This window comes from Mytilus edulis, chromosome 11 (assembly GCF_963676685.1).
Source record: "Mytilus edulis chromosome 11, xbMytEdul2.2, whole genome shotgun sequence".
NCBI classification, from domain to species: Eukaryota; Metazoa; Mollusca; class Bivalvia; order Mytilida; family Mytilidae; genus Mytilus; species Mytilus edulis.
Genome location: NC_092354.1, coordinates 71,832,693 through 71,858,665, shown reverse-complemented (window position 1 = coordinate 71,858,665; position 25,973 = coordinate 71,832,693). Strand labels below are relative to the sequence as shown.

General features: G+C 32.8%; 3 protein-coding genes across 3 annotated transcripts; all 3 read right to left on the bottom strand.

Moving 5' to 3' along the window:
• Window positions 1-871: 871 nt before the first annotated feature.
• Window positions 872-2,242, bottom strand: LOC139494562 (DNA-directed RNA polymerase subunit beta-like). The gene has a single exon (XM_071282722.1). The coding sequence runs from the start codon at window positions 2,240-2,242 to the stop codon at window positions 872-874; it is 1,371 nt and encodes a 456-aa protein (XP_071138823.1).
• A 1,705-nt stretch (window positions 2,243-3,947) lies between these two features.
• Window positions 3,948-4,319, bottom strand: LOC139494561 (uncharacterized). Its single transcript, XM_071282721.1, has one exon. It carries the CDS (start codon window positions 4,317-4,319, stop codon window positions 3,948-3,950), a length of 372 nt encoding a protein of 123 aa, XP_071138822.1.
• Window positions 4,320-7,647: 3,328 nt separating this feature from the next.
• LOC139496196 (fibrinogen C domain-containing protein 1-like) lies at window positions 7,648-24,275 on the bottom strand. Its single transcript, XM_071284663.1, has 7 exons — window positions 23,813-24,275; window positions 21,084-21,152; window positions 19,679-19,833; window positions 11,665-11,761; window positions 11,109-11,273; window positions 9,159-9,394; window positions 7,648-8,558 (listed from the first exon to the last, which is right to left on the bottom strand). The coding sequence occupies exons 1-6, from the start codon at window positions 24,168-24,170 to the stop codon at window positions 9,159-9,161; spliced, it is 1,080 nt and encodes a 359-aa protein (XP_071140764.1). The 5' UTR covers window positions 24,171-24,275; the 3' UTR covers window positions 7,648-8,558.
• Window positions 24,276-25,973: the final 1,698 nt, after the last annotated feature.

The following is a 25,973-nucleotide window of genomic DNA, read 5'->3' as shown; positions in this document are numbered from 1 at the left end:
CGGTGCTTTGTAGAATTTCATTTTCTTGTTTTGCGTTTTTGACGACTGCTTTAATTTCATTTCTCAGCTCCAAAGTGTTATCTGCAAGGTCATTTGCTACTTTACTAATGGATGATTTAGCCGATTTTACATCTTTTACGTTGTTTTCGTGATTTACCTTGAAATCGTCCATGAAGTCGCTAATTCCCTGTAAGTTATTATTAGCATCAGTTGGGATTTTTTTCATATTTTTAACTTCTTTATTTAGTTCAGTGTGATCATGTTTTATCTGGGACATTTTTCCATCGTTGCTATCACATCTACTTTTTAAATTTTTAATTTGCCCTTCAGCTTCTGCAACTTTTGAGTTTATTTCAGTGAATTTTGTTACTAAATTTGTCAAAGTTCTGTTCATTTGATTAACTTGTGACATTCCCTTTTCGATAGTTGTAAGTCTTTCATTTATACCTAGCATTAATTGATAGACATTATCTAAAGTTACGCTTTGTTCGGGTTGCCCGTATAGAACATCTCTGCTGGTATTTAACATTTGGGAGGTATTGACATTTTCTTCTTCCATTTTTATCCACTCGTATAGAGCCTCAAATTGCTTTGCGACACTTGACTACAGTTCAGTTTGATATTCAATACCCCCGGGTTACAGGTATGGTCTCTAGATTTTACGTATGTTATGAATGGAAGATAATATCACACAAGTTTAAAAAAATAGATCTGAAAATGTCATTTTCTATTATTAAATCAGATAAATTATCCGGGCGGAAGGTCCCACAACTAAGCATAAATTGAAGCATCTACGAATTATCCATAATTATACATCATATATAGCAAATAATTGACTTATCTGAGGAGCGAAAAATTTTACGCCTCCATCTTACATTCGTATTCCTCTCCTATATCTACCTTTGTTCTTAAAGACTGGTATGACATTACCTATAATCCATGCCTCGGGTAAAATACCCGAATCAAAAATAATATTAAAAATATACACATAAATATCAATCATACAATCAATAGACGAGGAAATGTATTCATTAACAATCATATCGTCACCCGACGATTTATTATTTTTTATATGTTTTATAGCTTTTAATATTTCTTCAGCTGTAATACTTTCATTTAACATAGAATTTGAAGATTCTTGACCAACATCATTGTTAATATCATAAGTATCTCCTTCATACTTATTTTTGTTTATATCTTTAAAAAAAGTAAACAATGACTCAGTGGTGATATTACAATTGTTTTTATGTTTGACTTTATTCCAAATTTTCCAAAATTCCCTGGGGTTTTTGAATCGCATATTTCTCATCTTAGTGCGCAAGTTTTCGTTATATTTTTTAATATTCTCGTCCATGACCTTTTTGTAATGTTTTTCTGACTGTCGAAGTCTTTCTTTAAATAAATTCGAGCCATAGTGTTTATAAAGTCTTCTGCTTTTTCGAAATTCTTGTCTAACCTTTTTACAGTCTTTATTAAACCAATCTTTGTTTGAAAAATTCCCTTCCCCGCCAATGTTTTTTGAATTTTTAGTAAATACCCCAAAAGTGTCTTTTGCTGCACTCAATAATACAGTCGTAATATCACTTACAATACTATCTACAGTAGCTTGATCAACTGAACTTATATCATCATATTTAGACATTACATTTAACAATAATTCGTTTACTTTATCAACATCAATGTTGTTTTTGTATTCAATTGTCTTTTCGTGTTTCCATTTACCAATGTGTACATTTTTGTCAGTAATTACTTCGCTTTCACCTTGTGTAGCATTACAACCATTTACAGTTAAAGACAAGCACAAAGGAGCGTGTATATCTGAGAATAAATTACAAAAATCAGAAACTTTAAAATCATCTACTTTACATAAAATATTAGCAGTACATAAAATATAATCTACTACACTAATACTTCGACTTGTTGGTTTACCAAGTACTCGGTCTTTACCGACTCTTCCGTTTAAAATATACATGTTATTATTTTTACAAAATTGAATTAATTTTCTTCCATATGAATTGACAACAGTATCAGAACTATTACGTATTCTTGGTATCTTAAGATCGTCTAAGACATGAATGTCATTAAACTCATTTACATCTATAAATTCGGTTAAATGTTCTTCGAAATCAGATGTATTAAAAAAATCTTGTTCATTTGCAGTACGACTATTGAAATCACCAAGAAGAAAAATACAGTTACTATTCTTTTGTAATTCAAGAAATTCAATTTCAATTTCTGACATCGCATTTTCAGACGTATAACGAGTATTTTCAGGCGGGATATATGTGAGCCAAAATTTGTTCCTGTGAAAAAAGTTCCAGTGGAACTAATATCACAGGAAATATGTTCTGGGAGAACTTTTTTCATAGATAATTTCAATATAATTTGTTCCATCTCTATGAAATAAGTTCCACACTTTACCTGGTGAAATAAGTACCGGGTTGGTGAAATTTGTTCCTTACCTAGTGAAATAGGTTCCAGGTTTATGAGATTTGTTCCTTACCTGGTGAAATAAGTTCTGGGTTTGTGAAATTTGTTCCTCACCTGGTAAAATAAGTTCCTAGTCTGTGAAATATGTTCCACTGGTTAAACAGGTTATCTTATATACTGAACATTTGTCATCAATGAGTTTAAAGTTATCATTCAAGTGCATTATAAAAATAAGTATAATATATTGATAATACATGTATAATAAATGAAAAATGTAAATCATCCAATAAGAATCTTGTGGACTATAGCAAATGTTTAATTATAAACGTAAAAAAATATCAAAATGACAGTCCCACTTTGAGCCAGAAAAGAGTATAAGGATAAGAAAAATCTTTCAGAAAAAAATAAAGTCAAAGATGAACATGAACATATGAACTAATTTAAAAAGGACAAAATAACTGATTAATGATTCCAAAAGACATGAAGAAACAAAAGACACACTCTTTTGAAACTGTTCCATGACAAGTACATGTATGACTAGAAACAGGGCCATGACAGTTAACAGGAACCAAGGAGGAATACTACATAAAACATAGATACAAATTATGATAAATTACCATCACTTTATCCTGTAGAACTTTGTAGTCATGCCTACAATTCACGGCACATGTATCCCATGCCAGCACACTCAGTACAGCATTTAGCTTGCTTTATAATTTAAGTGTAACAAGAAAATGTTTCGCTGTGCAATACGTTGCAAAGGTACTTATTTCAGTGAAAATAGGTTTGAGAAGAACTTATTCATTGATTTCTTTGAAATATGCACATATTGGTCTTAAACTAATATCACAGGAACTTATTTAAAACGTTTAATATTAACTGGAACAAAATTCATGGAGCTATGATATTTGTTCAGGAACTTATTTCATATTTGGTCTAAAAAATTAGTTCCGGAACAAATTTTACAGTGCTGGAACATATTTTCTGTGATATAAGTTCCGGCGGAACATATTTCCTATGAAATTTGTTCCAGCGGAACAAATGTCACGCCGGAACATATTTTTTGTTACATATACACTATACCCATTATTATATCATCTTCAGTTCTAAATAATATTCTATCTACTCTAAACCATAAAACAAAAGGACAATCGGTTTCTATACAATGAATAAATTTTGCATACTGTGATCTATAGCCTAAAGCTATCCCACCTGATCTAAAGCTAGTAAATTTTTTTTTTCCTGTTTTTATAATGAAATGTAAAATCTTCAAAATTAATTTCATCTAAATCGTCCAATTTTGTTTCAGTAAGACATAATAAATCATTACATTTTAATAAATCTCTAAATTCTTGATACAGTAGTTTCCGTTTTAATCCACAAACATTTAATGACAATAGATGAACAATATCTTTATTTACATGATTATAATTAATACTAGTGTTAATGTGAGAGTTAGTTCCATCTGAATGATTTAAACTGTCAATAAAAGTGTCCGTTAAACCTCCACGGTTTACCTAGCTATGTTTTCCGCGTCTACGAGGGGCTCCACGGGGACGGTCGTTGTTCTGTTGAGGACCACTGTGGGATGGTTCTTTCTGTCGTGCGCCTTCTGTTTCTTTTTGTCTGTTGTCTGTTTCCATGTGACGATCGGTAGGTGGTCCAATTTCTTTGCCGTTAATAAACAGCTTGTCTCGTTTGAAGTGCGTCTTCTGTCCTTGTTTTTTTGCCTCCTTATAATATGGCCAGAGAAGTTTGCGGCGGTCATTAACCTCTTTCGGGAACTGTTCATTCACCCCAAATTTGGTATCTTTGAGGTTTCGCGCAAAAGATCTGACTAATTCGCGATCTTTGAAATTTTTAAATCTGCACACTATTGGTCTGGTCATATAAGTGTCTCTGTCGTCTATTTTAATTTGTATTTTTTTTTTCCAAATCTATGTGCGCGCTGAAAGTCCATTACAATATCCATTTTCATATTTGTTTTCATAAAGTCTTTTATAATGTCTTCAGTTTGCTCTGATGGTTCATTTTCGGAAAGTTCTGGTATACCCGAGAACACAAGGTTTTCCCTCATAGACCTTATTTGTAAGTCTACATGTCGCTCATGTAATTCGTCCATATCAGCCCTCAGACAATCGAAACCGTTAATCATTTCACCGTGTTCACTTTTAATTTCTGTGATTGTTGTTTTAAGATATTCACTTTCAGATTTACTACTTTCAAAATTTTGGTTCATAAACTCCATACTTTTTTAAACTTCATCAATTCGTTTTGAACCTTTCTCAACAGTTTTTGTCAAACTTTTAACACTGATCTCAAAATTTCCAATCTTTTTGGTTAATTCATCAATACTTGACAGTTTTTTAAATATTTCTTCAACTTTCTGAACCAAAAAGTCTATTTTATCACCGGATTCGCTGCCTTGATTTAAAGTGGATTGCATAATTGGCGGGGGCATCGAGTGACTCGGGCTCTGAGAGGGTACGGGATAATATCCTGACATAGGAGACATCTGTTGAAAAACTGGAGATGCGAAATTTTGTTGAGGCTGAATAAAGTGCTGCATGTTTTGTTTTCCCTGTATCATTTGACAAGAGTCATAAGAGGTCATAGTAGAAGCAGAAGGTAATATAGGATCTATTTTGTTTTGTACTGCTGCCGATTGTTTATTTACATTTTTAACTTTGTGAGTACTACTCTTTTTTGTTTGTTTTTGTTTTTGAGGTTTCTCACCGCTGATATTTTGATCCTTCGAATTCTTCCTTTTTCGAGTCCCAAATCCATCCTTTTTTTGATTCATACAGTATCACAAGTCAGTTCATTCGTATATTCACAAGAATAAAATCTCACAATATAATTTTAAAGTTCATTTCTATTAATTTCGTTAATTTTTAACGAGCCAAAAAAAAATAACGTCCATACTGTTCACACATGCGCATATCGATCAAAATCTTATCTTCTTAATTGGAACGAATTGATTTACTCGTCCTTGTCTGCGACTGCTAATAAATTAAAATAACAAACCCAAATTATACTCAAATAAAGATTACTAAAGTGCCTTTGTCATAAAGTACTATGGTGGTGTTTTCACAATTTAATATACTTTTCTTATCATGCTTATGGTATTAAACATCAACCCTATCGGACGGTATCTTTCTTTCTGGTCACAAATCAAGTTCATTGACTACAGTAACTAACGTGAGGGTATACCCAAATAGTACCTATTTTCTTTATTTCTTTTTTAATATATAATTCCGCCTTTGTATTTAAAAATCCAAACTTAACAATTGAAAAATGGTTTTAAACCGACATCTTAACAAACCATGATTTTGTAATGAGGAGAAGACCAAATTGCATCCATGCTTAAATTCAAATCCATAAACATCGCTTTTCAGAACAATTTGATATTAATCAATGCTTACTATTTGGTTTTTTAAGAAATTATTGCTTGTAACATATTTCATTTGCTCATTTATAAAAGATGACTTTTTGTGTGCGTCGCTTGGACACGTTTCAATAGACTCTACCTTTTTCAGCGAATATGCATGTGTTGATATACACTGCGAAAGTTTGTTGAAAGACGTGCATAATCATCATAAAAATACAAATTGTTTAGTCTCTGAAAAAAACGTGTAATATTATAAAAAAAAATCTAAATAGGTGCAATTTGGGTACTGTGACGTTTTTCGAAAAGCCTCTTTATTAAGGATTTAATGATCTCATCTAGCACACGGCAGTATTGTATATAATTTGAAAGCTTAAGCTTAAATCCCTTCTTACTGTTTTGCTTGATCGTAAAAGATATTCCGTGAAATCAAAATCAAAGGTCAAACATTTTGCGATAATTAAACAACATATGGCAAGCCGTTCTCGTCAAAACTATGTTTAAACTATTTTTCGAAAAATTTACACACTGAGAATTACAACAAAGGACACTGAGATTTAAAAACTTCAAAACGCACACTGAGAATTGAAAATTACACACTGAGAATTGAAAATTACACACTGAGAATTACACACTGAGATTTCATAAAGACGCACTGAGATTACAAAAATGAAAAACGCACACTGAGAATTGAAAATTACACACTGAGAATTGAAAATTACACACTGAGAATTGGAAAATAACACACTGAGAATTGAAAATTACACACTGAGATTTCAAAAAGACACACTGAGAATAAATAAACTGAAAACACACACTGAGAATTTGAAATTACACATTGAGAATTTAAAATTACACACTGAGAATTTAAAATTACACACTGAGATTTGTGCGCACTTTTTAAGCGCACATATCTAATTAGCATACTTAATCTGAATCTATTACAAGCTTAAAACAACAAGGGGACAGAACTCGTTAGTCTTTCGATTTAGTTCCAAATTATTAATAAAAAAACTTTAGAAATACAAGAACAAGAAAAATACCCACTTACTCTTATTACAAAATATAACCAAATGGTGAAAAACTTTATTAAAATTATAAGAAAACATTGGAACAATCTGCAAAAAAATGCAGTGAAATTTTTACTCAAGTGTCTATTATAGCATATAAACGTAACAAAAATATAAAAGATTAACTAGCGAAATCAGAAAAGGGACACATGTTTAATTACTGGTAGTAATGATCTGAATTATAGGCAACAAACTTATGAATATGACAATGTTAAGTCTTGAAATTTATTACGAATGTTGGTTGAAGGAATCGCATTTCATTATAATGACAAGAGTTCTTGAGATCAAGATATTAATCTGTTGAATTATTCATCTCATGAATATTCATTAGTAATTTACATATTAATCTCAGTGTGTATTTTTGAAATTTCAGTGTGTAATTAACAATTCTCAGTGTGTGTTTTTCAATTTATTTCATCTCAGTGTGTTTTATTAAATCTCAGTGTGTAATTTTGAATTCTCAGTGTGTGTTTTTTATTTTTTTAAATCTCAGTGTGTAATTTCGATTTCTCTGTGTGTTATTTTAGGTTTTTAAATCTCAGTGTGTATTTTTTTCGAAAAAAGGGTTTAAACATAGTTTTGACGAGAACGGCTTGCAATAACAACAAGCCTTTTACTGGTTCTTGTACTATCCAATTTTCTGAAACATAAGAATGAAACAACCCCAACCCCACTCTGCCCCTTCCCCACCCCCAATAATACCAATATTATCATAGATAACACAATGACACGACATATAAGTTCAGTACACGTTATAAATCAAATCAAATCATTTTATTGGTGTAAAATCCAAATATTGGATTGTTACCAAGACAAACATGACAATCATTACAAACATACAATATCTCAATTTAAACAACATTCATATTCTATAAGACTATATTTAGATGTTTTGGAGGAGGTGATACTTTTGCAAATTTGAAAGTACAAGTACAAACATTCATAATGCAATTGTCATAAAATATACCATAACAAATAATATACGAAAAAATTGTCATAACTTTGCTACGTTGACATTTCTTATCAGCTAGGCTAGCGCTATTTCTTAAAACATATAAATTATTAACGACCTTGAAAATAATTATTGTTTCGTCATACTGATTAAATGTAAACATAATTGCAAATTTTTGCTCATCAGACATTTTAATGAAATCTGGAACTATACTCTCTACTTCCTGAAAACGTTTTTGCCTACATTCTTCTAAAATTTAACATTTTAAAGCAAAATTATATTCATCTTTTACCTCCATTTTACAGAGGGGGACATAATCTCTTTTCCAAAGGTAATTTACAGTGTCTATTGCTTATTCTAATTTTTTTAAATTTGATATCATGTATCGATCTAAATCGATCGTTTTATATAACAAAGAAATACAAAAAGACATATTGACAAAAATGAAAGACAAAAATTGTCATAGAACAATAACGGGATGTAAAAGTACAATGCCACGTCAAATGCATACCACCAAACATAGACTAAACAGTAAAAGCAATATGCATTAAGACAAATAACAGGATACAATAACACGGTATTATGATTATAAACAACGTCCGTACCGAGAATCTATATTTCAAGACCATCGTGTATTGTTTGTGCAGATAATCACTGTGACAGTCTTGGTACCTTCCTTTTTAGAAAAGGACGAGACGTTCTTTTCAGCAGCAAGCCTCTATAAAAAAAACATGAAAGTAAATGCAAGCTCTGGAACATCGTATCACAGATGGCCGTAATATAAGCAACTGTATGACTTGTTATGATATTATGCTTGGTTAGAATTAAGCAAGATTATTGGAAACTGATGATAATAAAAACAGATAGGTGCATTATAAATATTATATTAGTGTTAGTGTTAAAGTCACTCAACAAGTAATTTTATGTAAAAAAGGTTATTTTTACTAATTGTAGGTGACTTTTTGTGAAATAACCAATTTAGTAATGTAAATACGGTGTTGCAACAGGTGAAACTTGATACATGTATATTCAAAATTAGATTATCAACCATATAATAAAGACATTTAGATGAGGGTACTCCAGTGACAAGAGGTTGTATCCCCTTCACGTTTGTGCTTTAGAGTTTTGATTTCGGTGGTGTATAAGTACGAGTCGTATCTTATCATGGGGAATTAAACCGTATTTGACATTTTAAATTTGCAAAGGAAACTGTTTTCCAAGTGTTTTTTATATTTTTTAATGTATTCTTCTCCTGAATATATGTGAAATATTTTTCACTTGCATTGAGAAAACAACAAAAAGCTTTCAATAGGCATACCTAAATTTTTCGGATCATCATTTCAGATTTTTTAAGTGAATGGTTAACTCCTGTCCAGTGGTACCATGTCACACCTCTATATGAGGCGAGTCCAGTTGTCTTCCCGCGAAGATACTCCCCATTCAGATTAGAGTGTGTGCAGCCTTTGTACCACCAAGCCCCAAATTTTGATTTTGCACAAGCATTTTCATCTTTTGTACCGAATGTGGCACCATTGCTGTATATCATAGAATCTCCTAAAGAATACACATTATGTTAATGTAAATGCAAGAATAAAGTTAATTTAGTAAATAAATAATAATGATTTTAGCTTTAAATAAAAAATAACTCATTCCATAAATCTCTCATTTCGCTCAACATGTGGCACCAAGTTTGTTGATAATGGTGAGTACACATTTTGCGACACAGAATTTCTATAACGTGCCACCTATTGATGGCGTCACTTTAACCTTATAGGACATGATACTCGCCAAACCATATTTCGTTTATTCATATGAGGTTTGCGTCTTCAAGGAGCTTCTAAGGAAGAATGAAAAGATGCTGTCATTATTACTTATCTTCACGTTTGACCATGAACAAAAGTTCACAACACACTGGATTATTTCAGCCTACGAAAAGAGAGATTTCTATGTGTAAAAGGGTTCCTGATATCAATAAAGCTAAGAAGTACAAGCGGCAAAGCTTAAGTCATCTCTTAGCAATGTAAATTGAAACCATCACTAGTTGGTTTACCTGTGTCGCAGGGTGAGACGATTTCGGATATGTTCCAATGGTCGTAAACAAACCTCTGGTTTTTTTTTTTCATTAAATATTATTTACCACAAACAACATGACGGGTGTAATATGTTCGGCAGAATATTTCATTTAATCTTAACTTTACAATAAAAGAGGGACGAAAGATACCAGAGGGACAGTCAAACTCATAAATCGAAAATAAACTCACAACGCCATGGCTAAAAACGAAAAAGACAAATCAGACACACAATAGTACATGATGACATAACATAGAAAACTAAAGAATAAGCAACACAAACCCCACCAAAAACCGGAGGTGATCTCAGGGCCTCCGGAAGGGTAAGCAGATCCTGCTCCACAAGGGGCACCCTTCGTGTTGCTCATGTTATGACAGATCCGGTAAATAGTCTAATTCGGTAGGTCACATTCATGAAAGGGTAGGGGATTGTAGTTACGACGTAAGGAACATATCAACTGTGAATGTGTGATGGCGTCCGTAAAATATACGAAGAGATGATTTCAACTTCACCATTTGGAACTCTTGGTTTAATAGCTTCCTTGTGAGCAGCAACACTTTATCAAGCAAATCATGATAGAAAATACAAGCACGGGAATAAAGTATCAATTGGGAGATATTTACCCCGTATGTAAAAGTTAACACACAGATTCGTGACAAACAGAAAAGCTTAATAAAACAGACTACTGGTGAAGCTTGAAAAACGACTCATTAAATCAGGACAGTCGAACAATTTCATTCGTGATAATACAAGTACATATAACAAATTATACTGTACACAATAGCATCAGGGCAAATAATCATGTAATTCAATCTTTTGGTTGGAAAGGCGACACGCTAAAACAGGTGGTCTTATTTAGTATTAGAGATTCTAAAACAAAAATAGCACGGAAATAAATGCTATTTAATATAATGATGCGTTTAAGTAAATGTCAAGTTGCAATATTGGAAAAAGTAAAATCACACTAATACTTAATCCCGTCTTCCTGTTCAATTGAAAATTCATAAAGGAAAATCCCTAATTAAATGGATAACAACTGTCATATTCCTGACTTGGTACAGGCATTTTTTAATGAAGAAAATGGTGGATTAAACCTGGTTTTATAGCTAGCTAAACCTCTGACTTATATGATAGTCGCATCAAATTTGATAATAAGTACAATTACATTTAATAATTTTGCCATGAATTCCCTACATACCTGCAGTACCACTGTAACCTCCGATTGTCAGTTTATAACCTGAAGCTTCGTTTCCCAAATTAAAAGTATTATATAAAGCATATTTTGTGTCATTATTCCAGTCCTGTAGTTCAATTCGTAGCTGATATCGTTCTCCTGTCGTTAGTTTGTGAATCTTCTCGTTACCTAGAAAACATTTGAACAATATATCACAAGCTATAAAAAAGAATAATGTTTTAATCATTTTATGATTCACTAAATTTGGCTTTATAAATATTTTGATATGAGCGTCACTGATGAGTCTTATGTAGACGAAACGCGCGTCTGGCGTACTAAATTATAATCCTGGTACCTTTGATAACTATTTACTATTATATAGATATAGGAAGATGTGGTATGAGTGCCAATGAGACAACTCTCCATTCAAGTAACTGTAAGTTAGTCTGTAAATAATGAAAATGCTTCATGCAAACTGTTTTGACTTAGTATTGAATGACTTTTAACTTCCAATCTAAATTATAAAAAAACCAGTACCGCTTATTTGTTAATGTTAGCATTAGCGGTATCAATTATATACCTAACCAGAATTCTTCTGTTTGGTCACCAAAACCAATTTTATAGTCTTGCCATCCTCGATAAAAATTTGTATTCCCTTCCTTTCGTCTTTGTATAACCTTGAAAGACATAAGTATGATATTAACATGTTACATGTTTAACCTTGAAAGACATAAGTATGATATTAACATGACTTACTTGACTTAATCCTCTTCGTTCCTTGTGGAACATAGGGCTGCTACAGTCGCTTTCCATCTTACTCTATTTTGGGCTATCCTTTTTGCTTCTGTCCAGGTATATCCAATTTCCTCTAGCTCCTTGTGCCTTGATCTTCTCCAGCTGTGAAATTGTCTTCCCGGTCTCTGATGTCCTTGGGGATTACATTATAATGCCTGTCTAGTGATGGTACCTACAGGTTTCCTCAAAGTGTGCCCAATCCATTGCCAAGTTCTCCTCTTTAGCTGTTTAGTTGCTGGTTCCTGGTTGGTTCTTTCCCATAAGCATTTGTTACTAATGGTTTCTGGCCACCAAAATTTACAAATTTGGCGCAGGCATTTGTTGATAAAAACCTGGATTTTATGTTGTACCCCTGCTGTTAGTCTCCAGGTATCTGCACTATAAAAAAGGACTGATTTAACATTTGTGTTACAAATTCGAATTTTGGTGTTTTCTGTAAATGCTGTTAATTTCCAAACTGGCTTCAGCATAGCAAAAGCTTGTCGAGCTTTACTTATTCTTGTCCTGATGTCTGCATCTGTCCCACCAGTTCTATCCATGATGCTTCTTAAATAAGTAAACTGATCTTCTTCTTCAATATCTTCTCCTTCAATTGACACTGTTCCTCCTTTTCTGGTCTTTACTTTCATAATTTTTGTCTTCTTGATGTTGATTTTTAGCCCTAGTTTTTTTCCTGTTTTATGGAGTTCGTTGGTTTTGTCTCTCATGTCTTTCAAACGGTGAGATAACAGAACCAGATCATCTGCAAAATCTAGGTCTTCTAGCCTTTGTGCGAAGTTCACCTGTGTACCTCTTGGTGTAGTGTCTAGTGCTTGCTTTGTTACCCAGTCTATAAGCTATCAAGAATAGTGTAGGGGAGAGTACGCAGCCTTGTTTCACACCAGTATTTACATGGAAAGGATTGGTGAATGATGATTTATGTATCACCCGTACTGTGAAATTCTCATACAACGCATTGATCATGTTAACAATTTTTGTTGGTATGCCATAATGCCTTAGCAGTTGCCACAGCCCTTCTCTGTTGACACTATCGAATGCCCTTTCAAAATCGACAAAGTTGATGTAGAGGGATGATTGCCATTCTACCGATTGTTCAATGATGGTACGTAGTGTTGATATTTGGTCAGTGCAGCTTCTGTTTGATCTGAAACCTTCTTGTTCGTCTCTCAGTACCTGATCAATTGCATCTTTAATTCGGCTGAAAATAATTCTATACAGTATTTTACTAGCTACTGATAGAAGTGTTATGCCTCTCCAATTCTCACATAGCCCTAAATCACCTTTCTTTGGCAGCTTCACTACAAACCCTTTAACCATTCTGTTGGTATCTTTTCTTCCTGCAAGATCTTATTCAGAAGTTTGTACATTTATTCTATTATGTCATTGCCTCCAGATTTGAAAACTTCAGGTGGTATTTCATCTATGCCTGCAGTTTTTTTTCATTTTTGAGTGATTTGATGGCCTTTTTCATTTTATATTTCTTTATGTTATCTATTCTAATTTTCAAATCTACCCCAGCTGGCTCTACTATTATTGGCTGGTCTGGTTCTGGTCTATTCGGGACATTGACAAAGTATTCATTCCATCTTTCCATCTGTTCATTAAGATTGGTTAGGACTTTTCCATCTATATCCTTTACTGGTTTAGTCTTAGCTGTTTTATGTCTACTAAGGGTTTTGGTTACATTGTACAAGGTTTTGATGTCGCCCTAATATGCAGCAAATTCTGATATTGATATTAACATGTTACATGTTTAACCTTGAAAGACATACTCACTTACTTACTTAATCCTCTTCGTTCCTTGTGGAACATAGGGCTGCTACAGTCGCTTTCTGTCTTACTCTATTTTGGGCTATCCTTTTTGCTTCGGTCCAGGTATATCCAATTTCATCCAGCTCTTTGTGCCTTGATCTTCTCCAGCTGTGAAATGGTCTTCCCGGTCTCCGATGTCCTTGGGGATTCCATTCTAATGCCTGTCTAGTGATGGTACCTACAGGTTTCCTCAAAGTATGCCCAATCTATTGCCAAGTTCTCATCTTTAGCTGTTTAGTTGCTGGTTCCTGGTTGGTTCTTTCCCATAGGCATTTGTGACTAATGGTTTCTGGCCACCAAAATTTACAAATTTGGCGCAGGCATTTGTTGATAAAAACCTGGATTTTATGTTGTACCCCTGCTGTTAGTCTCCAGGTATCTGCACTATAAAAAAGGACTGATTTAACATTTGTGTTAAAAATTCGAATTTTGGTGTTTTCTGTAAATGCTGTTAATTTCCAAACTGGCTTCAGCATAGCAAAAGCTTGTCGAGCTTTACTTATTCTTGTCCTGATGTCTGCATCTGTCCCACCAGTTCTATCCATGATGCTTCCTAAATAAGTAAACTGATCTACTTCTTTAATATTTTCACCTTCAATTGACACTGTTCCTCCTTTTCTGGTCTTTACTTTCATAATTTTTGTCTTCTTGATGTTGATTTTTAGCCCTAGTTTCTTTCCTGTTTCATGGAGTTCGGTGGTTTTGTCTCTCATGTCTTTCAAACGGTAAGATAACAGAGCCAGATCATCTGCAAAATCTAGGTCTTCTAGCCTTTGTGCGAAGTTCCACTGTATACCTCTTGGTGTAGTGTCTAGTGCTTGCTTTGTTACCCAGTCTATAGCTATCAAGAATAGTGTAAGGGAGAGTAGGCAGCCTTGTTTCACACCACTATTTACATGGAAAGGATTGGTGAATGATGATTCATGTATCACCTGTACTGTGTAATCCTCATACAACGCCTTGATCATGTTCACAATTTTTGTTGGTATGCCATAATGCCTTAGCAGTTGCCACAGCCCTTCTCTGTTGACAATATCGAATGCCCTTTCAAAATCGACAAAGTTGATGTAGAGGGATGATTGCCATTCTACCGATTGTTCAATGATGGTACGTAGCGTTGATATTTGGTCAGTGCAGCTTCTGTTTGATCTGAAACCTGCTTGTTCGTCTCTCAGTACCTGATCAATTGCATCTTTAATTCGGCTGAGTATAATTCTGCACAGTATTTTACTAGCTACTGATAGAAGTGTTGTGCCTCTCCAATTCTCACATAGCCCTAAATCACCTTTCTTTGGCAGCTTCACTAACAAACCCTTTAACCATTCTGTTTGTATCTTTTCTTCCTGCCAGATCTTATTCAGGAGTTTGTACATGTATTCGATTATGTCATTGCCTCCAGATTTGAAAACTTCAGGTGGTATTTCACTTATGCCTGCAGATTTTCCATTTTTTAGTGATTTGATGGCCTTTTTCACTTCATATTTCTTGATGTTATCTATTTTAATATTAAAATCTACCCCAGCTGGCTCTACTATTACTGGTTGGTCTGGTTCTGGTCTATTCAGGACATTGACAAAGTATTCATTCCATCTTTCCATCTGTTCATTAAGACTGGTTAGGACTTTTCCATCTTTATCCTTTACTGGTTTAGACTTAGCTGTTTTACGTCTACTAAGGGTTTTGGTGATATTGTACAAGGTTTTGATGTCGCCCTTATATGCAGCAAATTCTGCTTCAGTTGCTAGGTCATTTACATATTCTCTCTTGTCTTTCCTACAACAGTTTTTCACTTCTTTGTTGAGAAGCTGGTGTTTGTTTTGTGCTTCTTGTTTTTTAGCCCTTGTTCTTGCATTGTTTAAATTTTCCTTCATTTTCCTCCTCTCTTCTACTTTATCCCACGTTCCAAGTGACATCCAATCTTTCTTTTTGTTAGTTTTTCTACCAAGTACATCTTCACACACTTCCTTGATGATATCTCTTCCCACTTCCCATTCGTTATTTATGTCCAGGTCTGGCCCATCTTTAAGTACTTCAAATCTGTTTCTGAGCTTAATCTGGAATTGATCTTTGAGGTGTATACGTCGGTCTTTGAGCTTCTCCACATTATACTTAATACGTTTTTGTTCTACTTTGGTCCCTTTTGCAAGTTTTGTTTTTACTTTGGCTATGATAAGATGGTGGTCTGAGCTGATATCTGCTCCTCTCATAACTCTAACGTCTTGTAGTGAGCTTCTCCATCTCTGGCTTATCATGATGTGGTCAATCTGATTTTTTGTTTTTCCATCAGGTGATTCCCATGTCTCCTTGTGTATGTTCTTATGTGGAAATAAACTGCCTCCTATCACAAGCTCATTCATCTCACAGAATTCAACTAGCTTTTCTCCATTCTCATTTATTTCTCCTAGACCATGTTTTTCTAGTGTTTTCTCTCTGTCCTTGTTCTCTTTTCCAATCTCAGCATTCATATCACCCATGACTATTTTGATGTCTCTTTTGGGGATGTTGTCCCAAACATGTTGTAGTTGTTCATAAAAACATTCCTTTACATCATCTTCTGCATCATTGGTTGGTGCATAACACTGTATGATAGTTATGTTTTGGCATTAAGCTTTTAGTCTCACCCACATTATTCTCTCACTTACTGGTTCCCATTCCATCAGGCTCTTCTTTGATGTGTTTGAAAGCATTATTGCTACTCCTTTGGTGTGGTAATCATTTTTATTTGGGTTTCCCGAGTATAGAATCTCCTCACCTGTTACCAGTGTCAAAACTCCACTTTGGTTCCATCTTGCCTCACTTATGCCAAGTATGTTTATATCATAATTTCTCATCTCCTTTGCTATCTGAGCACATTTTCCACATTCATACATTGTGCGTACATTCCATTGCGCAACTTTGGTGACTTTTTTGGGCGAAAACAGTGGTATCGGTTTATTAGACGTCATTCTCTGCATCGCATGGCGGTCAGTTGCATTAAAAACAACTTCTGCTCCAACCCTAGAAGGGCACGCATGTTTATCGACTGTATTAGTTTCTGTAATCAGCTTTTTTTACAGGGCAAAGTGATTAGCCTGACGCCAAACCCCCTTACCAGGAGGGCCAGGGATTTATTAATCAAGGTTTCCTTCCTCTAGATAAGCTGCTAACCAGAGCTTATGACTCCCATCTAGCCATTGGTTTTGTATCAAGTTGTCCTTCTCTTAGATGAACTGCTTTAACAGAGCTATGATCTTCATCTAACCAACTATTTACCCATAGCTGGGGCCGGTGGGCCTACACACTGCATCTCTGGGGCCCTTGCTGCTCCGAGATCCTATACAATTATGCCTAGGGTACTAGACCCTAGTTACCGTGTGCCGTCGCGTGGAGGCATTGCAGAAGTCATGAATAGTGCAGAGGCTATGTACTGGCAGAAAGACTTACTCACTCGGCTTTCTTTTTCACCTGGAAGCAGGCTAGCCAGCGGTGATAAAAAGCATATGGCTCTACCACACTAGACGCATGCACAATCCTGTGGTACAACCACCAGCACATATAAGTATGATATTAACATGTTACATGTTTAACCATGAAAGACATCAGTATGATATTAACATGTTACATGTTTAACCTTGAAAGACATAAGTATGGTATTAACAACTTCTATAAAAAAAAATCGATTATTAAAGTCTTATGAAACGAGTGAAAAATAATTTTTATCCAATTCTTGAACCAATGCATGTACATTTGTATATATCATTAACTTAGTCTTTTGTGCACAATTTTATCATTCATTACGCAAATGTATCGTATAATCGTCATTTTTTTCCTCTCCCTGATTGTTATGATGTGAAAATATGGCTGCTCATTACTTGTCGTGTTTGAAGCCGAAGTTTACCGATTGTCACCTTATAGTAAACAATCAACAAAGAAGCATGGATATTGAGCACGTGTTAAACTAGTACAATCAGATAATAGTTTATTTCAGTGACAGATCCATGCGTATTGCGATCACCGGATTTTTACGAGAGGGTCACGCTAAGGTCACTTTGAATACGGGAAATATGTCGGCAAATTGCTTCCTGGAAGCAAGCAATCAAAAAAGTGAACTTCTTCTTAATGTGGACAAATTAAAGAATTTTCTTCGGAAAAAAGTATATGTACATAATTTTCATAATGAAAACTATCTATTTTGTTATTAAAAACATATGCATCTTTCTTTTTTTAATTTGAGGTTTCATATGACATTAATGTATTTTTAAGGCTATATTTATGGGGGAAAAAATTAAGATAAAATCAACACATTGACACCGACTAAGGCTATATGTTTAGCCGAAATATATGCCAACACGATTTTATATTATCTTCCTCGGATATTCCTACCCCCTACACATTTTTAAGAAAATTATTGGTTAAAAGCAACCGCGTGGAGACCATGTATATTCCATATTATTTCAATACACTGTTAGTAGTAGTATTATGTTCCTTTATACAAACAATGCAGTGTTGAGGGAAAATCTTAAAGGTTCCAACAGACAATGAAATACGTAATGAACGATTAAAATAAATTCATAAAACACATTTAAAACTAACAAGTTGTTATTTTTGCCATTTGTTTTGTATAGACCAATGGAAGAATGTTCCTAATACAAACGATATTAAGGACTTGATCAGTTTTAAAGGCCACTAGTCTAAATACCACATGTCAAGATAGTCTGTAAGATAAATTTGTTACCTAGTGTGCTAGTGACCTAGTACGATATATATGGGGTCAGTAAATTCCATATGGGGATCATTAACACACTATGTAACTATAATAGTATCTCTGTGCAAATCTTAAGACTTATAAATATATAGTAGCTTAAAAGACTGCTGATCCAAATAATAGAAATGTCCAGAAAACCCAAATTGTGAGTAATTGTTTAAAAATTTGACCCAAGTTATCTCTAAAAGCAGCACATGAAGGTATATGTACATATTGAATACGTATTTGAATTGTCTCGGTAAAACATATATAGGTTGTATGTATCGTATTCCATTAAACAACAAATGGCAATAAGAGCGGTATTATTTTTAGTAATGTTCAACTTGTATTTTTGTTTTTTATATGCGCGTACTAATTTCGTTTCATGAATTGATATTCCATATGGTTCAAATTTGCATAACCGTATTTAAATTTATTTGCTGTATTGCCGTTATTTGCCATTGCAAATTGAAAAATATCAACAAGATTTTTATAATATAGATATATCGTTTTCAGGTGATACAAAAGAACCTGACTACTACAAATAAATATTTTTTAGTACACATACAATACATGTTCTATTAAATATTATTAATAACAATATAGAACCCAAACTGAAACAATTGTTACTATATTTCTCCACTCGAGACAGTTAAAGTTTGATATTTAAAGTACGAGGCTTGCTGATATTTTAATTAAAACAAATGAAACTGTTGAGAGTTGCTTAATATCGTAATACACGAGTTATTGTTGTGGATTTTATTTTTTTAGTGGTTTAAATCCTTCCTTTTGAAAGACTTGCAGAAAGGTGTGTTATTTTTATGTGACGTAATCATACATGGTCACATTTTGCATGAAAACTCCATAGGAAATTCAGAAGAAACAAAGGGAATTTGATATCATAATGAAATTAAGAAGATTTATTTGTAGAGAACTTAAATGTCACTGTTGAGGAGAAGTACTTTTCTCACCCCGTTCAAAAATTTGAAAAAGCAACAAAAATAAAGAATGTAATACCGTATAGCGGGTTATTTTGGCGGGTGTATGCTTTCGCGATTTTCCCTGAAAAAGGTATACAAGATATTTTGGCGATTATTATTTTGGCGGATTCAAAACTTTTATCAATACCTTTGCAAGTACACTTTAAATTGGTGGGAATTATTTTGGCGATTTTTTTCTCTCCGCGAAAATAAGCGAAGATGTACACTCCACGAAAATAACCCGCTTAAAGGTATTACGTTCAAATCAATACTCATGAACTTACAGTCCAGCCTCCACCAGCAAAACACATATTACAGTAACCACGAAACTGTGGTAAACTTTTTGGATTAAGACTGTATAAACCATTTCCACAGATTGTTCCTTTCAAATCCTCACAACCATGTAATACTCCTCCACATGTGTTCGGTGGTTTGTCGCCTTGAATAAGTTTAATATATGTGTTACAGATTGAAACAAACTCACGCTAATTGAAATACAAAATTAACCTATAAAAATATTTTCTATTACACATATACACATAATATTGACTAACTGTTAACCAAATATGAGTTTTTGAACAAAGAGGCGTAAATGTCCGTAACGTAATAAGGAGCATGGTGAAAATTTAAATAAAATTTATGCAATAAAGGCTTATCTGTACCAAGTCATTTGATGTGTTTCCCTTAGTGTTAGTTTGTAACACCCGGATTTGTTTTTCTCTCAATCGATTTATGAATTTCGAACAACAGTATACTACTGTTGCCTTTTATATAACTTGCACTCCACATGCCCACATCAAGCCGCCACTAATTGTTGGAAAATTCATTAAAACAATAAACATTAACAATGTTAAATACGCAAGAGTGTCATCATAAATAACGACAATAGTAGTATACCGCTGTTCAAAACTCATAAATTCATGGACAAAAAACAAAATCGGGGTAACAAACTAAAGCTGAGGGAAACGCATTAAATATAAAAGAAGAACAACGACACAACATTAAAATGTAACACACACAGAAACGGACTAAGCATTAGACAAAATTCTATGAGAATAACAAATATAACATCAAAAACAAATACATTAATTTGGGATAGATAAGTACCGTGAGACGTCTTATGATAATGTGAATCACACTCAAATATAAGAGAAAACAAACGACACAACGGAAACAACGTTAAAATGTAACACACACAGAAACGAACTATAATATAACAATGGCCATATTTCTGACTTGGTACAGGACATTTTTAAAGGAAAAAATGGTGGGTTGAACCTGGTTTTGTGGCATGCCAAACCTCCCTCTTTTATGGCCATGTGAAATATAACATTAAAATGACAACACAACAGTACAGGACTACAATATAAATAAATAGGAGAACACAATAGACAAAGAAACACACGAATAATAGCTAACGAAAGGTAACAAGTTTAAAATTTTAATACGCCAGAAGTGCATTTTGTCCACACAATACTTAAATGTACTAGTGACGCCCAGATACAAAAATTTGAAAGCCGAAACAAGTACAAAGTTGAACAGCATTGAGGACCAAAATTTAAAAAGTTGTGCCAAAAACGGCCATGGCAGGGTAAAAGAATATCCCTATTATTTAGAATAATTTATACTTTTGCAACATGTTTGAAAACATGCGAGAAAAATAAGATTTCATATTATGAATTGACTTGCCATTTGCCTTATTTTGATTCTTTGTGGTTAGTTTGCTATCTTCCAGTGATGTCTTAAAGGAGTTCATCTCTGAAAACATATTGAAGAAAAATATAAAATGTTAAGTTATAACTATAGACTCAAATCTTATATTGAAAGACAAAGCATACTATCATGACAGAATTCCACGCCAATTGTTTAAATTTCCTTTACTATCTGTATCGATTTAGTATATATTTTAAGAGTAAGAATATCATACATTTTTTATCATTTTTATAGCTGACATATAATTATGTTGTATAATTACACCTTATAAAATGTGTATCAGCATAGTTTTATTGATTTGTTTGGTAGCTCTGTATAGTTCAACACTCTTTAGTTAGACTAATTGCGTTCCTATTGCACCATTGAAGGTGAATACATATGTTAATCCAGATGTTCAAAAGGATATGGGCTCCTAATATTTCTCAGTTGTTTATGTCAACTGGTCAATTACCTATGGAAATATCGAGAACTGACAGTGAATGTGTGTTTATATCTCATTTGAAGCCCGAATAACAAATACAATATACTGGAGTGTACCGATTTCAATTTCAATGTAACTAATCAAATAAAAGGGTCCTGACTTTGGAGATTTGTAATGTGGTGGGGTTTAAGTAGTTTCAAGCCGTAAACTCTCCCCTAACCTGAGACAGTGGTGTTACAGTACTACATGAAAACTACCTATAAAAAAACAGTGAGAGGGCTTAACTTATCACATCGATACCAAGCAGAAAGACATATTATAACAAAATCACATCACTGAAAATAAAGCGCAAAAAAAAGGTATAGATCGGTGAGTATCCGCATTTACTAACAGGTACATGTCATGTGACCACAACATTTTATTGATATACTTATTTTTGATAAATAAATTCAAATTCCCGCATTTTTGCACGTGCTTTTACTGTTTGAAACACGTGCTATTTCTTATCAGTTTCATTGAGATTCCCATATGGCATTGTGAAGAAAGATTGTGTTTCGCTTTGAATTTTTTCGATTTTCGTGCAATCGGTAAACTACACTGTGAGTTAATTTTTATATTATTTTATTTTATAACTTAAAGTAAATATTTCATATTTTTGATAAGTTTAAGCAATTAATTATCTACGTTTTCTTTGTTTGAACTGCCGATTAAGGTTCATCATAACAAACGGACAAATATGGCTGTATTTACATGCCAAAAATTACTCTGAGTACAGACTTACCTGCGAAGTTGGAAAAGTTTTAATGCCTGGCATCCACTAGATAAAATACATTTTTGTAAAGTTAAACAAAAAGTCATGTTAAATGCATTTTGTGTTTCAGAAAGATAAAATCTCTTTTGGATTTTGATGGGCATTTTTTTTTCCTTCATGCAAAATGGTGTGAAAATTAACTAAGTTGTGGTACAACTATGAGATGCTCCCTCGGGTAAAAAAACTGTTTTTATTGTTTTGATTGTCCTTAATTGACATGGACAAGAGGTATCTTTACAACTATAAGTGAGTTAAAGAGTTTATCTGAGTCAGTGAGTTGACAGTATCAAAGTAATTCAGGTGTTTATTTATTTTTACACCTTCTGCAGAAAGGAAAAAAAATGCCCATCAAAAACCAAGAAAGATCTTTCTTAAACATGTTAAACACAAAATGAATTTAACTTTTATATATCTAGTAGACGCTAGGCATTAAAACTTTCCAAACAGCACAGGTAAGTCTGTACACAGAGTAGTTTTTGAGATGAAAATACGGCCATATCTGTCCATATGTTATGATGAACCTTAACGTGCACACAGGTCGTGTTTGTTTACATCAGCATTTTGTTTGTTTTGCATTATGTACACCGTTTATTTTAGAATAATTAATTATTTTAGCGTTTAGGTTAAAATATTATTCTTGCAATTGTTTAATTTTCTTATTAAATTTAAGATTATTAACTTTTTTGAAGTACAGAGTGCTATCGGGGACTATGGAACGCCGTTAGTGCCATATTTACACCTGTATTTCTATGCTTATAATTTTTTACTTTATGGAATGCAATTAATGCCAAAGTTTGTTTACGTTAATTTCGCTTTTTAGTTCATGTTTGTTTATGTTTTGAACTTATAATTATTTAAAGGAATTTTTATACTTAAAAATAAATGTATAGAGGTCAATGAGTGTCATTTTGACAATTGTTTATTTTCTTGTAATTTTTTGGTGAAATACGGCATTTTAGTTTATGATTTTTATTTTTTCTATTTGTAGCTTTTTACTATATGTGTTATGAGTTTATCTGCAACGATGAAGCATACTAATAAAGAATTTGAAACTAACGTAGTTTGAAGACTTTACAGTACATTTAGTAGAAAACCAACAAAAACTTTTAAAAGCACATATGAACGCTAGATCTTTTTCAACTTATGCTTTTCATTCATGTAGTCTAACTGATTTCAACATTATTGATTGAGAAAGGAGTATCTATGACATGTGTGAGTAGTTCATTTTTTCATGGTATGAGGTAAAAATCAATGGCTGTCCAAAAAGTGTCATTTAAGGTCAAGGTAAGGACAATGGACTGTGTCAAAGATTTTAATGAAAATGTCAACTACAAATCGAGAAAAAATGCACTTGTCTTTTTTAATTTTGTTTTTCTATATTGCTATGCCATTAAAATAACTATAATGATAATAATATTAATATTGACTATAATAAGTAGGACCGCTCTTAAATGAATAAAACAATGTAGTTACCTTCAGATAAAGCATCGGTCAAATTCTGGTGCACGCCATCAACATATCCTTTAATTTCCTTTTCAAATTTCAGTGTTAAATTTTCCTTCATCTTTTCAATGTTCTGCTTCAAGTCCTCATCTATTTTTGATGACAACAAAACCTCTTCTAACTTCATATTAACCAATTTTGACATTTTACTATCAAAATACTCTGATATGTATGTCTTGATGCGTTCATTTACGTTTGTCATGTCAAACATTGCACTTAAAGGGGCATTTTGGTTATCGACCATTGGCGTTTCTACCATAGCATCACCGATATTTCTTGATTTTACTCCTGACAATAGCACAAAACAAATAAATCCTAAGAAAAGCATGTTAAAACTCAACACCTATTCATTCACGATGCACTGGATGTAAACTTTATCAGCTTCAGGTTCCCTTTACTCTTGTAGCAAATCATTCAAATAGGTAACGAATGGTTTACAAAGTTATGTTGTAAGAATAAAAGTTACATATTTTGATAATGATCTTAGGAAAATATATCATAACACTTATTGCAGTACTACTATTCCCTTGATGTCTAAATATTTTCCTCTATTTACATGTTTCTTACTGAGAAAACCTTTTATTAAAATGGTGATGTCATGTTTTATGGCGATGTAAAGAGTACAAGTTATCGATCAAACGTATAGCTGCTGAAACTAAATTGACAAAATTATCTAGGTACATTTGTAAATACCAAAATCTGCTATCACTTAAACATAAATGCTGTGTAGCTGATATATCACGCCTTAATTTTTGTAGAGTATAACTGTTTTGTTAGCAAAAACGAGGTGAAGTCTATCAAATATGTTTATAAGGTTATTAGTAATTGACCTTGATATAATTGAAATATAGACATAGATTTAATTAGGCGGCATTTTGCTGGCTAGTAAAGTGCATCGATATGATTAACCGAATATAGTTCAATATATAATGTACAAAAATAAATTACATAACGTACAAATATTAACAATAATAAAAAAGTGATATATATTCTCAATGTATTTGGTTATATTTTACCAAGGCATATACCTATTAAATCATATTCAAGCGAATTCCATACAGGACTCCGCAAAATATGGAAAACTGAGCACAACTCAGCAATTCAGAGTTTAAATTGTTTTAATGCAGACTATTTAGTACGTTTTCGGTACACGTTCAAGAGTTGTCTTGTAAATCGACAGAGCTGAAACAAATGTGATATATATATATATATATATATATATATATATATGGAACAATGTCACAAGTTTATTATCTGATTACAAATGGCCATTACTTTTTTTTAATACATCTTTGTTCACATTTAGCATTCTTTTCATGAAAAGACTATAAACATGATAAACGAAAAGATATAGTTAACTTGCTTCATTTGGGAAAAAACTTGCTTTTAGTAGTTGACGCATTTTTGCTTTGATTGAGAAATAATCAAAATAGTGTTTACATTTGCATGAAGTTGCACAAATATTTAAACAAAGTAATCAAATGAATTATAATTGTCAATTACAAACAAATTCATTTCATGCTGACTAAATTGTGGTATAAAATATGTGTTCAAAACAGTCCACTTAAAGAATTGAATGTTTGGTTGAGACAATAACAGAGTTAGTGTTAAGTTATGGACACTCTTAAGACCAAAACACAGTATACAGTTACTTTAGGATAACCAAAAGGATTTCCAATCATGATAACATTTTATTGATAAATGGCATATATTATACAAATTTATTAGAATAACCGAGTGCATCCAACATTAATTGAGGATGGTTTTTTTTCTATAACAATAATATATAAAAGTAATATACTAGTTATATATCAAAGTAATATTGAACATAATAATCAATTTTTTTATTTTTTTTATAAACAGCGACCCATATTACCTCAACTATCACTGATGCTATAAACGCTATCTTCATTGTCTCTTTCAGGTCATCAATTATTTTAAACATGTTAAAGTTTAATGGGTTTTGAAATTGTTTGCTGTATCTAATATTGGGACGGCAATAATTGACATTTTAGCAATAATTCTAAACAAAGATTCTTCAACATGAAATGTCAAACCACTTCCACATATTTATATTGTTATTATTACCTACTACCATTATATTAATAATATGGATGTTACTAAATGTACA